The sequence below is a fragment of the Cannabis sativa genome, chromosome 9 (assembly GCF_029168945.1).
Source record: "Cannabis sativa cultivar Pink pepper isolate KNU-18-1 chromosome 9, ASM2916894v1, whole genome shotgun sequence".
Taxonomy (NCBI): Eukaryota; Viridiplantae; Streptophyta; class Magnoliopsida; order Rosales; family Cannabaceae; genus Cannabis; species Cannabis sativa.
This window is the reverse complement of record NC_083609.1, coordinates 10770522-10788063: the sequence shown is the minus strand read 5'-3', so window position 1 is coordinate 10788063 and position 17542 is coordinate 10770522. Positions and strand designations below refer to the sequence as shown.

Below are 17542 nucleotides of genomic sequence, written 5' to 3'. Positions count from 1 at the left end.
TAATCTTGATTACTTTCTAATGTGTTGACATCACAATAATCAAGAACTGGGCAGTTTTGCTGTGATAATGCTACAGCATTATGAGCAGCAATAAATGTTGACCAACTTGGAATGCTTGCTTCCTTATCTTTTATTTCACCACTTTGGATTGAAGTGAGCTCTTGTAATTGCTCAAAATTTTCCCCAAGTATCTCCAACTCATCACCACTCCTCAAAATGATATTTTCATTTTCTTCTTCCTCCCTTGAATTTTCCCTATCAATACCCAAAGTTTCATGGGGTTTAGCATACCACTCATTGACCAAAAGCTCAAATTGATTCTCCAATTTCTTCAAGGATGAAGCTTGGCTTTGAATTAAGACATCATTTTTCGCCATGAACTCCATCATCAATGCCTCAAGTGAGCTTGGTTGAACCATTTGATGAGGCTCTTCTTTTATGTTGAACTCTTGAAAATCCTTCAATTTCTCATCATTTGGTACTTGAGTGTAAGTGTCAAAATTTGGCTCCAAATTGTTGTAGTTGTCCTCCCAAACATGATCATTGTTTGGACAATTACAACACCACTCATTGTACTCCGCCATGTCTTCCAACATCCAATAGGCTTCATCGATTGATAATTGGTAGAAATTGGTGGTACCATCTCCTCTTTTTACCCATTTTCGTGTGCTTGGATTCAACCCATTTAGGAAGATTTCTAATTGACACTCTTTGGACAACCCATGATATGGAAATCTCACTAAAAATGCCTTGTATCTCCACCATGCTTCATACAAGGGCTCCAAGTCATGTTGAACAAAATTCATAAGGACTTGTAGATGAGACATCTCAAGACCTTGCAAAAGAAACCAAAACAAGACAAACAAAGCGTAAAATAGAACAAGGAAAATAGAATAAACAAATGAAAAACTAAAAAAAAAACCAAATTGATAGTAATTAAGTTCTAAAAATAAAATTTCACTAAATCAATCCCCGGCAACGGCGCCAAAAACTTGTTGTGAAAATTGTGTACGCAAGTATACGCAATCGTAACAAGTAATAAAGTTATAAATCGTGTATCGTCTCCACAGGGATTGAAAATTGGAAATTAATTTATAAAACTAATTACTCACAAATTGGTTTCAACAAAAATAAAATAAAGTGATGAGAATATGTAAAAAAATTAACAAACACAAACTACGAAGAAAGTAAGCTAGAATTATTAAATTGGCCTAAAAGTGCAAAGTTGATATAATGGTGCTAAGGAGTATTGTTGTAAGTTGATAATGTCAACTAGGAATTTAAAATGTCATAATCCTTTTTCCAAAGTGTTTATGGTTTAATTCTCTAATTAATTAACATATTCCTATGCCCAATTAATTTTAAGAATACCAATTTAAGCACAATTCCTTCAAGTCATACATGGTAAATAACATATTCCTATGTCATTTACAAACCACATTTTTCCAAAGTGATATTCATGCATCATTCAAGCAATTCCACTAACCCTATTTTTTTCAAAATCAAGATTAGCTACTACTTACTAATGGTGATCAAGCAAAAGTAAGTAATTGTACAATAAACACACTTGAATGAACAAAACCAATTTACTAAAACATAGCAATAAAATATCAAATCACAATTCAAATCAATAAAATAATTCTAGCAAAAAGAAAATTAACTCATAATAGATTGTGCAAAAATTACAAAGTTCAAAAGAAAAGAGAGATGGAAATAAAAACCCATTTGGAGCTTGTCACAATACTCCAAGTTCCTCTTCCAAATTTCTCTTCTTCTTCCTCTTAATTTTTGCCAATCTCCAAAAAAAAAATACTAAATAAAACTCTCTCTCTTTTTTTTTTTCTTTTTCTTCTTCTTCATTCTCTTCTTTTCTTACTGTAGGTGTTCCTTGGATTGGAGTAACACCACTGCCGCCCCTTTTTTCTTCTTTTTGTTTCACGCCTCCTCTTCTCTCATCATATATGCATATATGATATATGCCTATTCAATCACACGGCCCATTTGTAGCTTTCTTTTCATTTTTTTTTTTTGTTTTCTTTTTTTCAATATTGAAACAAAGGCCCAATAATGAATATCAATTTATTTGGATTTTGTGAGCTCATTCCACTTTGATGATAGTTACTTCATATTTTGATCCATGAGACAAGTTCAAAATGTACATTTAATCTTTTTACAAAAATACACAACATTGAGATTAACATTTATAAAATGAGAAACTAAACTAAATTGATAAAATATTACAAAATTTAACCAAAACTAATCTAAAAAATATTAAAATTGCTATTTATTTAAAACTAAAAAAACTAATTAAAAGTCACTAAAATAAGCTAAAAATACTTGAGAACAAAGCTAATTTAATGCCCAAAAAGATATAAATAACTCTATTTTCATAGAGTTATCAAATATCAATGTGATAAAGATTTGGATGAATTTATAAATCAAACAAATGATCATGAAATAAACATGTGAACCAAATAACACATTAAACAAGTAATGAAATAAACTTGTTTCTTTATTGATAAATGAATATAGAAGATTACATTGAAATAGAATTTTATTTAGGTCACAAAACCTAACAGGAATACCTTATGAAAGTTATGAAAAAAAAAAGTAAATACTTTGAACTTCTACTTTGTTAAATGACAATTTAGATTATGTTTTACAAAGTGGTACAAAGTAGTACCTCAACTTAATTTTTGTTAAATTTAAACTACCTGATCTAGAAGTCGCGAGAGAGTCTAATTTGTCATTTAACAAAAAAAAAGAGTCTAACCGATACTATTTACTGAGGAAAAGAATTAAACATCTTTAGCTTATTAAAACATCTCTTTAATTTTTTTTAAAAAAAAATTAGGCACAAGAATGAACACCCTAGGGCATATACACCTATTGATGACAAATATTTTAATTTTAATTTAAAATAAAATTTGTGCTTATTAGGTTAAATTGGATTTGTATTGTCATTTTTTGATTATGGCATCGTAAGAGTGAGGTTGGATTAAATTAACTAATGATTATTATGTATGTTGAATTTAGGGGTGTTCATAAAATAGTCGATCCAATCCAATCCAATTTGCAAAGTGCGGATATCCGCACTTGTGCGGATTGGAAAGTAACCAATCCAATCCAATCCACACATATTTATAAAAAAAATTATATATACAAATAACATTTTAATGTAAAGAAAATAGTAATTTAAAAGTCTAATACATATAATACAATTATATTGCAAAATATAATAGATCAAATGTATATTCTATTCTTATATATATATTTTTCTACATACAATTTAATATAAAATTAAATATTCTTTTATACATACAATTTTTCTTTCCTTTGAATTTGTTATTTGTTATTTTATTTATTTTAATGTGTTGTTGGATTGGATTGGATTGAATCAAAAAATAAAATCCGCACTTAGTGCAGATTGGATGCACTATGAGCAAAATAGTGCGGATTGGATTGGACGAACACCAATAGTTGAATTTGTGTTTTATTACTATGAGAATTAAGTTTTAAATTATGTCTTTTTTTTTTATATATATATTTTTGATGAAATTTAATCTAATGATTGCTAAAAGATATTGAATATTTTCAATTCAATTCAATAGAAATCAATTAATGCATTCAATGGTTGGAACCAATCCAATTTAATGCATCTATTAAATAAAATCGACTTCCAATAAATAATTGGATCAAATGAGAAATACGACTTCCAATAAATAATTTGATTATATAAATTGGGTACAAAAATATTAGATATAGTCCAATAAATACCATAATGTTAATTAGACCACATCTAATATTTTTAAGTATATACATATCAAATCCAATCACAGTTATCTAATAATTTCTATCCATTGAATTCATTTCATATATATCTATTAGTTTAATTTTAATTTATTCAATATTTTAAACCTAATATTTTTTTAGATCAGATCCATCCAAATATTTTAAATTCAATTAGATCCACCCAATCTAAAAAAAAAGTAAAATTTTGATATTAATTTTTATTTATACATAATTTCTTTTTTTTTTTTACTTATAACATAAAATTAATTTACTCATCCAATCTAAATATTAAACTTTTAAACACCCCATCCAACATTCTATCCAATTGAATTTTTGAAAATAACATCAAATCTAATCTAACCACAATTGAACATCTAAATTTTAAATGTCAATTGTCATTAAATTGGATCAATTTATGCACTAAGGAGCAGTAGGTAATTGGTAATGATTTGAAAAAAGCGAGTAACCAAAAAGCATTACACAAAATGATTAAAATAAACAAAAAATCTATTCAAATAAATGATTAACGCAACCGCATATCAAATCCTCAAAAGAAAAATAAAAAAATAAAAACAAGCAGTCAATTAGAAGATAAGAGAAGTGAAGGGCAATCTAGACAAGCAGGATTATGCATAAGTCACTAAAACACAAGTTCCTTAGTATGATACGATAAACTAAACAAGTAAAATTTGTTGAGCAAAAATTCGCAGCAAAAACATTGAATAACTGAAGAAGAAACAAACTCAACGCTTCTTTGAGACACCAACAGTCTTTCCCCTTCGGCCGGTAGTCTTGGTGTGCTGTCCACGAACACGAAGACCCCAGTAGTGTCGCAGACCGCGGTGATTTCTGAAAATCAACCAAAACAAGTCAGCCATAATAAAATGTGCACATCAATGTTTTCTATGATTTGTTTTTTCCTTCTATCTTGTACTTATCGGGTAAAACCAGTAGCCAGTTTTTGTATACAGTAGAAATTTACATCAAACTTGTGATAAGTTCTTAAATGAAAACTGATTAGCACCTCAAATTTTAGAAAGTATATAATGCAGCACAAGATTGCACCCATTGCCCTTATGCAATAAGCTTTTCTATGAAAACAAACTAAGATCTGATAAATTTCAGTGATAGTTAAAAAGCTCAAATCTCACATATGGAAGCAGCTAAGCAGTAAGGAGGATATAAAGCGACTAAAAAGCTTATCAATTCTCCACCAAGCCAAGAGTTCAGTCTTATACGATTTAAAGCTCAAATATGCATAATTTGGGAAGAAAATTAGTGTGGTTACATACCTGATCTTCTTCAACCGCTCAAGGTCATCCCTAAGCTTCATATCCAAAGCATTGGAGACGACTTGGGAATATTTTCCATCCTTGTAATCCTTCTTTCTGTTGAGGAACCAGTCAGGGATCTTGAACTGGCGAGGATTGGCAACAATTACCATCAAGTTATCGAGCTCTTGGGCAGAAAGTTCACCAGCTCTGCAGTAAGACATTCATATCTAAATTTTCCAAACCAAATCTCCTCCCCAACTCATAACAACCAATAATTCCACAAATTAATAACAAAGATAATTCAATCTACATCAATCAATTTGTTTATTCAAACACCCAATTAAGTAACAATGCACTCTCACAATACCGAATTGAATTTTCTAATACTAATGATCGAAAACTAAGCATTCCCTCCATTTTGCAAACTATACTATTCAAGTCACTACACAGAATCAACATCAATGAAACAATAGACAACTGGGTTCGTAGAAATTTTGGCAAAAACGAAAAACCCAACACTAGTTAAGCATTCCCTGCATTTAGCAAATTATTCAAATCCCTCCCAGAATCAAAATCAATGAAATGCACTGAAATAATACACAGTTAGATTCGTAGAATTGTAAGAAAAACGAAAAACCCAAACATTTGAATTAAGAAAGTAAACCTCTTGTTCATGTCGACATCGGCCTTCTTGCATACGAGGTTAGCGAAACGGCGACCGATACCTTTGATTGAGGTAAGGGCAAACATGATCTTTTGCTTCCCATCAACGTTGGTGTTCAGCACACGCAAAATGTGCTGAAACTCCTCGTTAGCTACCAGAGACTGCAAAACCAAGAAAACCCAGTTATCACTGCCCGATACCAAACCAAAGATACAGTAAACGAAAACAAGTGGATCATAGCGAGTTGACTCACCATGATGAATGCTTTGTTCTGCTCTCTCTCTCTCTCTGTAAAATCTCTCACTGAGAGCAGCGGAAAGGAACGCAGCGGAGGAGGAGTGAGAGAAATTTGTGAGATAGGTTTTAAAGTGTTAAGGGCTGCAAACCAAAAACCCTAGACAGACGATTATACCCTACACCCAGTTCTATATCATATTTCAATATTAGCCGTACGATTACACTCTAAGCCACTTTACTCGTATATTATTGGTCAAACAACACGCCCCCGGTAAATAAACGATTATTAGTGTCAAGTAAAAAAAATCAGTATTTTGTAAATTAATTTTAAAAATATCACTCTCAATTTGTTTGAGGAATTTTTTTATTTTTATACTTCGAAATAGTTTTTTTTTTTTTTTACATTTTCACGGAATTCTACATAGAAATTCCTATTACAACTAGCGCTGCAATCTAAATTAGCGCTGCAACCAGTTTAAAAACTCAAACCGTAAATTTGAAAAAAAAAATTAAAAATATAGTATATATGGTAATTCTCCTTTTTTTTTTATTCTAGAATATTTAAAATTTTTGCTCTCGAATTATAACCTTTGTATTATAGTGCTCTTAAATTTCTTAATCATTACAAATTATCTTTGAACTATTCACAGTGTTATAAATTAATCATTCGGTTAAATTTTATCACACATGATAAATAAAATGATATGTGACTTCTTAGCCAATTATTACGTCAACGCTACATGTATAATTTAAAATTTAAAAAATAAAAATAGTAAAATGATCATTAACTTAAAAATCAACTAAAGATTAAAAAATTACGTAAAACAAAATTAAGAAAATAAATTATTTTTTAAAATTAATTACACATGTGGTGTTGACGTGTCAATTGTCTAAATAGTTATGTCATCATTCTATTTGCCACATGTGACAAAGATAGTTATGTCATCATTCTATTTGCCACATGTGACAAAATTTAACAGAATGATCAATTTACAATACTGTAAATAGTTTGAGAACTATTTTTAACAGACAAAATTTCAAGAGACCATAATACATATGTCATAATTCAGGAGGCAAAAATTCTAAATAATATTTATTTTACATATTATTTTATGTTAATTTTAATAATTATTTATTTTTATATATATTATTCAGATCTTGTATAATTTTTTCAATGAAATTTCACTTAACAAAATATAAAAAGTAACTTTATTTACAAAAATGTGGTAATTTGCCTATTTAAATTTTATAAGTTTTTATTTAACAATTTTACTATTTTGTAATATTCTATTCACAAATATAAAATGTATTTTATATTTATTTATTTATTGCTCATACAAATTTTTTTTTAGAGAAAGATCATTATATTAATTGAAATGAATTACATAACAGTCATAAGTGAAGGTAGAAATTCCTCCAACCAAAAATAATTAGTTGTTGGGTTTTATGCCCTAATAAAACTCATTTCAATATAATCAGATTTACTTATTAATATAGATCAGAAATAACATTTAATGTTGCATGGTTCACATGATTTATTTCATGATTATATGTACATAATGTATGAATTCTATTTAAGTCCATAACATATCAATTTGTTAATGATTATAGTGTTGTCAACACAGTGGAATATAATCTTAATTATATGTTCGAAAGTTTATTCCCTGATTTGTCAGAACACTAGATTTAGACTGACATGGTATAATCAGCGATAGGTATTCTTACACCTTGGATAAGTGTTATGTCCTTTCCAGGACATTGACAAAGTTTACCAGCATCGGATGTATGGAGTATACATTGGAAGGGACCGATATTGAACTTTGATTAGATATATTAGAATTTACCGTAATATCTATTCAATTCAATATCACATGTTGATCCTAGATTAAATGATCTTAATCCTGATATGATTAGGTTCAATCTCAAGAGTGTTATTCGTGTTCTTTGATTTGTTAGTTAAGCCTACTTTTGGGTCAGGTGATACGTACATTTTGGGAACACGGTAGTGCAATTGAGTGAGAGCGCTAACATAAATATGGAATCTATAGCTTCTATCTGACGAATAGAAAGTAAAGGATGATTTCCTTCGAGCTTAACCATACGAAAATAAATGATGGAGATCTCATTTCACTTAGCTGAAATATCATTTATACAGGGTTAAGTATTTTAAGGATAAAATACATTGTAGGGTGTTACGGTAATTTAATCCCTTTACAGTGTAAATCATCTATACATAGGATCATTGATCACATTAGGGTTATAGCAATGGATAACTAATGACGTATCTATATCGTGGAACATATAGAGCGTTCTATATACTGAGAGTGCAATTCTAAGTTCTATGCGTGGATTCAACGAAGAATTAATAAGTCAGTGAATTTAAGATATAAATTCTTGATCTACTTATTGGAAGCTCGGATATATAGACCCATGGTCCCCATACTAGTTGAGACCATACTGCTTGTAAGACTCAATTAATTGATTTTAATTAATCAATTATAATTCTAAAGTTAGACTATGTCTACTTTGTGAATTTTCACTAAGCAAGGGCGAAATTGTAAAGAAAAGAGATTCTAGGTTTATTTATTAATTAAGAGACTTTATATGTCTAATTAATAAATATATTAAATGACAATATTATTTAATAATTAATTTTTAGTTATTAAATAATTAGAATTGGCATTTAAATGGTTGAATTTGAAAATTGACGTTTTTGAGAAAATGAGATGCAGAAATAATAAAACAGCAAAATTGCATAAGTGAGGCCCATTATCCAAAGCCCAGGCCGGCCACTATTGTAGGCTTTTATCATTTATTTTTTCATTATTTTAATGTCAAATAATTCTCTTAAACCTAGGTGGTTACCTATAAATAGGTAGTGATGGCTTCAGAAAAAGATGATACATCTCATTCCTTCACAGAAATTTTTCTAGCCGCCACTCCCTTCTTCTTTTCTTCTTCTATTTTCGAAATCCTTGAGTGAATGAGTGAGTGCCCACACACATCAAGTGGTATCTCAATCATAGTGTGTAAGACTGTGGAAAATCAACCAACAAGAAGGAGATTCAGCATCAAAGGAAGGAGAGAAAGAGATCCAGGTTCAGATATTGATAATGTTCTGCTACAGAAAGGAATCAAGGGCTAGATATCTGAACGGAAGGAGTCATTATATTCCGCTGCACCCAATGTAAGGTTTACTAAACTTTATATGTGTTTATTTCATTGTTTTAGAATTCATATTAGGATGTTAATGAAACATACTTGTTAATAAATCTAGATCCTGGTAAAATATATCCAACATTAGTATCCACCGTAAGAGCAAACTTAGCGAGAACATGGGCATAAGTATTAGCAGATCTAGACACATGAGAGATCTGTGCTTGTGGGAAAAAGGATACTAAAAAGTTTACATCTTTCAGAATAGTATGAAATGTTGAATTACAATTCGGAGCAGCTTTAAGTCCTTGAACCACCAACATTGAGTCTATTTCGATGTAGTCTACTGAAAGATTGTGAGACAGGAGCCACTGTAGAGCAAGCGCAAGGCCAAGAGCCTCCATTTCCTCTAGTTTGTAACAGTTTGTGATTGGTTTTGATAAAGCTGCAACGACTGAGCCATGTGAATCCCTTAATACAGCACCAATGCCAACAATCTCATTCATTTTATCCACGGTTGCATTAGTGCTGAGTTTGAACTTCTCTGTTGGAGGTGCAATCCAAGGGGGCTTCACTGTATGAGTTGTCGACGCTGCAGGTGGAGATGTAGCATCATTGGAAGATGGCTGAGGTTTAATCACTAGCATCCTAGCAGCCTGATATTTGGCCAAATAATCAGCTGCAAATCGAGCAATTACAGGTGGATTTTTTGCTGGTTTTCCATGAAATTCAGCATTCCTTTCATACGGTTATACCCCAACAAAGAACTAGAAACAATTCAAGCTCTGATGTTGAGGTGTTGGCTACTACAAAAAGAAGAAACTCTTCACATGATGTCGTTGCAACAAGCTTGAAATTTAGAGACAACTGTGTGAGACGCCACACCTCATTGGCCCGTGTGCAGAAAAAAAGAGCATGGTTGATGGTTTCCTTTTGTTTTTTGCACAACGTACAAATTGGTAGGGGTGTTCGCGGTGCGGGTTTTTGACCATTTTTTCAAACCAACCCGCACGTGCAGTTTTTCCAAATTCCCAAACTGCACCTGCACCGCGAAACTAAAAACCCGCAAAAATCGCACCACAAAAAATAGTGCGGTGCGGTGCGGTTTATGCGGTTTATGCGGTTTGGACTATCACTAAATAATTAAACTATCACAAATACAACAAACTTTGAGCAAAACTTGTCAAAATACCATAAGGCTTCAATATAAATATGAAAAAAAAAAAATAAGTGTCAACAATACAATAATTAGTGGACTTTGAGTTGAACATTCACATATTGGACCTAAATAAATATAAAAATTGGTATTTTTATAATGTGTGGTGCGGTGCGGTTTGAACCGCATATTAACAATTTAAAATCGCAAATCGCACCGCACCGCGCGATTTAGGAAAAATTCAAATCGCGACCGCACCGCAAAGAATTTCAAACCGCATTTTTTTTGCGGTGCGGGCGGTTTGAGCGGTTTGGGCGGTTTGATGAACACCCCTACAAATTGGTGCTTCAGCAATATGTCTTCGGTGTAGTTCTACTGCAATAGGTAGTGCATTATGGAAGGCTTTCCAAACAAATATGCGAAGCTTAGAAGGGATGTTTAACTTCCAAAAACTGTCCACCTATTTTCAAGGGATTTGCTACTGGTTGTATCTCGTTGTTCAACTTGTATGTAGCAAATTGGTACCCTGATTTGACCGTGTAAAGCTCGGAGGTAGTATTGTTCCATATCATGACATCAGGTGTGGGAAAGACACTTAGAGGGATGGTGAGTATTCTACTGATGTCAGCTTGGCAAAAGTTGGATGATAGAGCCGTTAAATCCCATATTCTATTATGATCAATGAGATTAGAAACTTGCAGATCAGGATTTGAACTTATAAAGCAGTAGGGATTGAATCGTGTGTGGCCAGAGAGCCATAGATCCTTCTTACAATTGATAGAATCACCTGCACCTACTCGCCATCGAATTCATTTCACTAAAAGTTCATTTCCCCAGACTATACTCTTCCATGTTAAAGATGGACAAGTTCCCGATTTAGCTCTAAGAAAATGACCATTTAGGAAGTATCCATGGTGCAAGATATGGTTGAGAAGAGAGTTAGGAAATTCCAACAACCTCTAAGCTTGTTTGCCCAGGAGTGCTTGGTTAAAATGGATGAAGTTGCGAAATCCTAGACCACCATGTATTTTGGCTTTACAAAGGGAGTTCCAGTTTTTCCAATGGATTGAATTCCCAAATGATGTAGAACCCCACGAGAAATTAGCCATCATACTTTCAATTTGATTGCACAATGTAGTAGGCAATTTGAAACAACTCATTGCATATGTAGGAGTGGCTTGTACCACAACTTTCAAAAGAACTTCCTTCCCCCCCCCCCCCCCAACTGAGAATAATTGTTCCTTCCAACTACTAAGAGTTTCCATATTTTATATGTGATACCACTAAAGAGTTTCATTTTGTCTCGTCCAGCAAAAGATGGTAATCCAAGATATTCCTCATGGCAAAGTTGAATCGGCATGTTGAGTAATTGTTGAAAAAAAGCTTCATCCCAATGTCTTGTATTAGTTAAGAAAGAGAGCACACATTTATCAGGATTGATTAATTAACCTAATGCCTTGCTATAGATGTCTAGGACTCTCTTAATTGATATTGAAGATTGACGATTCGCACGACAGAAAAAGCACTATCATCAGCATATAGAAAGTGTGACACCGATGAATGTACGGCAAACACTTTCGCCCATAATCTAGCAAAGCTTGCTTTGGGCCTAGATGAAGCTGCAATTTGAATTGGTAATGACCCTTACAATCTTGAGTCTCTCCTCTTTCCTTAAGGGCATATTTTCTCTTAAAAAAATGGTATGGTATGCTGTAAAAATTTGATGTAAAATAGTGTGAAAATGATATTTTAGTGATGTAAAGTAGAGAAGGTGATTGTTTAAAAAAAAAGTAGAGAAGGTGATGGGAGTGGTCTCTCATAAAGTTTCACTGTTATTTTTTTTTGTAAAATACCATAATTAAATTTATTTGCGAAGAAATGGTATTTTTGGAAAGTGTAACAAAGCCCAGACCCAAAATAAAGATGAAGAGGGAAATGGGTTGACACCCTCGGCCGTACTCCTCAGCTTGCTTCACTTTCAGTTGCCTTGTTCTCCTTCACTCATGGAGCTTTCTGCAGCCACAACTGCTGGTCTTCTCAGCTCTCCAATCCCATCTCTGCCACTCCATTCATCCACACCTAGGGTTTCTTACAGGCCTCTCTCACTTTTCACTTTCGGAAAACACTCGAATTGGAGCAAGCTCACATATATGGATTCTCAATTGACCCCTTGTGCTTCTCGAAACGACGACAATGGTTCTATTTTCACCACTTCCCACCTTGATTCTGGTAATGTTACTGACATTAATCATTTGTTCTTTAACTTACAAATTGTGTTTCTTTCTTTAATTTTGATATTGGTTTTCAATTCTTCAAGGCTCGGAGGCTCGAACTGGGGAAGTCAAAAGGGTGACTAAGGAGACCAATGTTTCCGTAAAAATAAACTTGGACGGTTCTGGGATTGCTGATAGTAATACTGGCATTCCCTTCCTTGATCATATGTTAGATGTAACTAATTTTTTTTCCCTATAATACATTTTCTTTAGCTATTGATTTTGTCTTATTTTTATGTGTTAAATTTGATTCTTTCCATTTGGTTAACTTTGACAAAGAGGTTTATCTTTGCTGGTTTATGCCTCTTCTTGCCTAATCTCGATGATTTTGATGAGATTTTGCTCTGTCATTAGAATAGTTCACTGTTACCCAAGTTTCCTTAAACTAAGCTGCTTAATATTTGTATTGTGTAATTGAAATTTAATTTAGTTTTCTACTTTGAATAATATGATATGCACTGAGGATTTGATCACATTTTAGTATATTTTGAATTTTGGTTCCTAAAAGTTTGTCTGTATTTGTTTGCTTAGCAACTTGCTTCGCATGGGCTATTTGATGTGCATGTTAAAGCAACTGGTGACATCCACATTGATGATCATCATACAAATGAAGATGTTGCTCTAGCTATTGGAACGGTATTAAAACATCAATTTTGATATGGAAATGAGATATTTTTGTGCTTCAATCATAGAGTTTGAATGGGTTAGTATGCTCTTTTTACAGGCATTGCTGAAGGCACTTGGTGATAGGAAAGGAATTTATCGGTTTGGTGACTTCTCGGCTCCTCTAGATGAAGCACTGATACATGTCTCGCTGGTATGGTCTATGTCATTTTGTTAATAATCTTTAAGCTAATAGGGTATTTAGAATGGTGAAATTGAATTACAAATTCTTTAGATTGTAAAGGCAGTGTTTATTGGGGGTGTCAATTTTATGCTCGTGATTATGCCTTTTCACGAGACATGGCATTACATTGCTATTTCATCTTCTTTTCTTTTTAAAGCCCAAACAAGTGAATCCCATAATGTTCACTTTTACCTTTGGGTAATATGAAACCCATGTAAATAGGTGGGTTTTAGATATATATTATAAATTAGTGAGGATTCTCTTGTCCAGCCAAACATTGCTAACTGTTACTTCTATCAATTTATAGCAAGATTCTCATGCGCAATATTATACAATAGTTATGGACAATCACATTATCCAGTTTAACTTTGCCATTAATCAGAAAGTATTTAACTCCTAATCTCAAATGACTTTTCAAAGTAGAAACTAGAAATATTATTTGAACTCAGAGTATATTGTTTATTGTTTAGGATTTATCTGGTCGACCATATTTGGGTTACGATTTGCAAATCCCTACCCAGAGAGTTGGAACATACGACACTCAGGTAACCTCGTCTACATATGCATGGCGGTTTCATATTCCTCCATCTGTTTCCTTCAGCTATAGCAATGTTGAAATTTCCCCCAGTATCTCTATTCTTCTTCTTCTTTTCCTTTTTAAATAGATATTTGAATTTTGTTTTGTACAAATTTAAAATAGCTGGTGGAGCATTTTTTCCAGTCATTGGTGAATACTTCTGGTATGACACTTCACATTCGGCAGGTAATTATTTGACATTTGTAAGCATCATATTTTACACGCATAAGTTTTGCCCCTTCATTTTATCTCCACTAACTGTTTTGCTTTTGGCCGCGTACCAGCTTGCTGGAAAAAACTCTCATCATATAATTGAAGCAACATTTAAAGCATTTGCCAGGGCTCTTCGGCAAGCTACAGAGTACGACCCCCGTCGCCTGGGAACTGTACCAAGGTTTGATGTCACTGTTACTTACCAAAATAGTTTAATTATGGTTAAATGTTTGTAATTTTCAATCAAGTTGCAACCTATTATTGGTGTCTGGGAAGGCTGAAAAAGACATCCTACTTATTTTTCATTAAACTGTACAATTTTTTTGAAAGGCCAAAATAAGAATGCTGTGATACCTGTAGGCTGTGATTCCAGTTAAATCTCTGAATAGATAAGTTGGTGGAAATTAGAGAACCACCGAAAGGTTTATATAAAAGAGTAATGCTAGACACATAAAACTTGTACACACTTTTTACTGTTTAATTTCATATCACTTTTAATTGTGCTGTCACTATGATGGGTTCACCTTGCAATTTCGGTGGATTAATGATAACAATGTGTACTTTTCATCTTATGCAGTTCCAAAGGTGTTCTATCACGTTCTTGATACCTACACATTCAATCATAGGCTATGCCAAAGCTCAATGACAAAAGTGCATACCCTTTGTCATCATCTTATAAAAGGACTGATTCTATTTGATATGTTGGCAAGGGAGTCTGGGCAGCCTGGCGGAAGCTTCTGATTAATTTTCCATGGATAAGAACGTAAGATGGCTGCTCAAATAATTAGGATAGTACTTCACAAAGATATTTACTATTGCTATCATTTTCTTGAGCCTGTATCTTGTTCTCATTGTTGTATTATATAACTTTGTGGGAGCTTAATTATTGGTGTTGAGATTTTTATCATTGTATCAGTTTGTTTTGGATGTAATAATGAGAAGTTTCCAGCGTTGAATTAGTGAATAATGTATGCTGTATACATTCTGATCCTCATTCTAGTGCTTTTTATTTCACCAGGAAAAATAAATATCTTATTTCTTAGCTTCACAACAAGATTTAGTTCAACACAGAAGTTTGATTAGGAATGTTTGAGCTTGGATAATTTTAGTAATACTGATACATACACTTTAGTAATCTTAATCACTTCAGCTATATAATTGGCTATAAAGACTCTTCCGCTGTATCTAGATCATTCAATATTTCAGTTTTAACATCCTCTGGCATGGCAGCTGAGGGGCCTGCCTTCGAGTAAAAGCTCGCCAACGATCTGATTGCTTTCTCAAGAACAACATAAGATTCCTGCCAATAAGCCAGTCTTTTAGTGACATAAAATCGAAAAAAGCTCAAATGGGACTGCGAGAGGACTGCAATAGGTTTATGGAAAACAATACCTCTTGAGCCACAGCTTGTTGTCCCCTCCAATTGCTCAAATACTCTCTAATAGATTCCTTGGCGGCATCAGCAGTACGTCTAAACTTGGCATTGTCTTTAGGATCTTCCTTCAGCGACTCCCGGAGATTTTTGACCACTTCTCTTGCTGATTTCAGGTAGCCCTTAGGTAACTCTTTTCCAGACTTAGTTTTCTCATTTGGATCAAACAGTGATTTGATGGCCCCTATAACCCCTGCATTATCTTCCTCTTCTTGCTCAGTTGACTTGTCTTCAGCCCATGCCATTGATGGAACCGAGCCACAATTGAAGTTTATAATGGCCAAGACAGAAGCAACACCACACACTAGAGCTCTTCGGCTATTCAGTGAAACTTCTTGTGATGGTATTACAACATGACATGATTTATCTGACATGTTGGCAAAAGAACTGTCAAGAAACAAGATGTTCTAATGAGGGAAATCTTTGAGTAGGAAAATCATCAACATGTGAATAAGAATTATTGTGGTATTTAAAGCAAACAGTGACATCAGACCCTGTTGCTTGCCGAATAGCCCTGGCAAATACTTTGAAGGTTGCCTCAATAATATGATGAGAGTTTTTTCCAGCAAGCTGGTACACAGCCAAAAGCAAAATATTTAGTGTAAATAATGCTTACAAATGTCAAATGCAAATGAAAAAGAATAAAAAATTAGGGGGAAAAAATTTAGTTACATCTAACATTAGCATTAGATCAAGGAAGTTTATTTTGACCGAAACATTGGTCTCCTTAGTCACCATTTTGACTTCCCCAGTTCGAGTTTCTGAGCCTTAAGAATAAAAAACCAATATCAAAATTAAATAAAGAAACAAAATTTGTAAGCTGAAGAGCAAATGATTAATGTCAGTAAAATTACCGGAATCAATGTGGGAAGTGATTAAAGTAGAACCATTGTCATCGTTTCGAGAGGCACGAGGGGTTAATTGAGAATCCATATATGTGAGCTTGCTCCAATTCGAGTGTTTTCCGAAAGTGAAAAATGAGAGAGGCCTGTAAGAAACCCTAGGTGTGGATGAATGGAGTGGCAGAGATGGAGTTGGAGAGCTGAGAAGAGGAGCAGTTGTGGCCAAATAAAGGTCCATGAGTGAAGGAGAAGAAGACAACTGAAAGTGAAGCAAGTTCAGGAATACGGCCGAGGGTGAAGTGAACTCTTTCCCTCTCAAGTTTATTTTGGGGTCTGGGCTTTTTCTAACAAAAATACCACTTCTTCACACATAAATGTAATTCTGGTATTTTCCAAAAATAGCAGTTAACTCGTACCTTTTTTGTGTTTTTCATATAAATATATATACTAGGTAATTTAGTTATATTTTGACTGAGTTTAACGTGTTTATTTGGTTACTTAATTACGCAATAATTGTGTAATTAGAGTTAGTTTTTTTTTTTTTTTTTTTGAAAAATTTCACTGTTATTAAAACTGAAGATCGTTTACAACAACAGAGAAAATAGGATTAGGAATTTGAGCAACCTGATTAGTATTTCTCATAACTGTGTAATTAGAGTTAGTTAAGAGGTCTTAATTACTCTCTCCAATTCTCATGAAGATTTTATACTTTATACCCACTTTTCATTTGCTATTTTAATTTTTATATTTCTTTTATTACTCTTTAACTTATACCTAATTTTATAGGTCATATTTTCATTATGTGCGTTAGAGATTATAATTTTGATAAATTATGTGAGTTTATATTTAATACTTTAATTATAAAATTATTTTACAGTTATATTTGGTTAATGTGTAATAGAAAAATGTAATTCTCAGCTTATCCCTATGAGATTTGGGTATAATTACATTTTGTAATTACATATCAAAAATAATAATATTTAATTAATATAAGGGATAATTGCGGCAAAAGTCCCCAAAAACTTAGAGTTGATGCAGATTAGTCCCCAACCTCAAAAATTGGCGGTAATAGTCCCCAA

At 32.8% G+C, this 17542-nt stretch overlaps 3 protein-coding genes across 4 annotated transcripts; 1 reads left to right on the top strand and 2 right to left on the bottom strand.

Moving 5' to 3' along the window:
- Positions 1-4281: 4281 nt before the first annotated feature.
- On the bottom strand, positions 4282-6189 carry LOC115722951 (small ribosomal subunit protein uS13z/uS13y/uS13x). Its single transcript, XM_030652341.2, has 4 exons — positions 5984-6189; positions 5731-5891; positions 5085-5273; positions 4282-4641 (listed from the first exon to the last, which is right to left on the bottom strand). The coding sequence occupies exons 1-4, from the start codon at positions 5984-5986 to the stop codon at positions 4536-4538; spliced, it is 459 nt and encodes a 152-aa protein (XP_030508201.1). The 5' UTR covers positions 5987-6189; the 3' UTR covers positions 4282-4535.
- Positions 6190-12130: 5941 nt separating this feature from the next.
- Positions 12131-15217, top strand: LOC115722787 (imidazoleglycerol-phosphate dehydratase 1, chloroplastic). The gene is made up of 8 exons (XM_030652113.2): positions 12131-12508; positions 12597-12727; positions 13084-13188; positions 13277-13369; positions 13870-13944; positions 14100-14162; positions 14261-14370; positions 14767-15217. The coding sequence occupies exons 1-8, from the start codon at positions 12283-12285 to the stop codon at positions 14792-14794; spliced, it is 831 nt and encodes a 276-aa protein (XP_030507973.2). The 5' UTR covers positions 12131-12282; the 3' UTR covers positions 14795-15217.
- Positions 15193-16819, bottom strand: LOC115722786 (photosystem II D1 precursor processing protein PSB27-H2, chloroplastic). 2 transcript variants are annotated; one of them, XM_030652112.2, is made up of 5 exons: positions 16476-16819; positions 16301-16388; positions 16115-16191; positions 15582-15988; positions 15193-15489 (listed from the first exon to the last, which is right to left on the bottom strand). In XM_030652112.2, exons 1-5 carry the CDS (start codon positions 16699-16701, stop codon positions 15352-15354), a joined length of 936 nt encoding a protein of 311 aa, XP_030507972.2. In that variant the 5' UTR covers positions 16702-16819; the 3' UTR covers positions 15193-15351. The 2 variants fall into 2 exon arrangements, with proteins under 2 accessions (XP_030507972.2, XP_030507971.2); XM_030652111.2 differs by having other exon boundaries at positions 15582-16008; positions 16294-16388; positions 16476-16817.
- Positions 16820-17542: the final 723 nt, after the last annotated feature.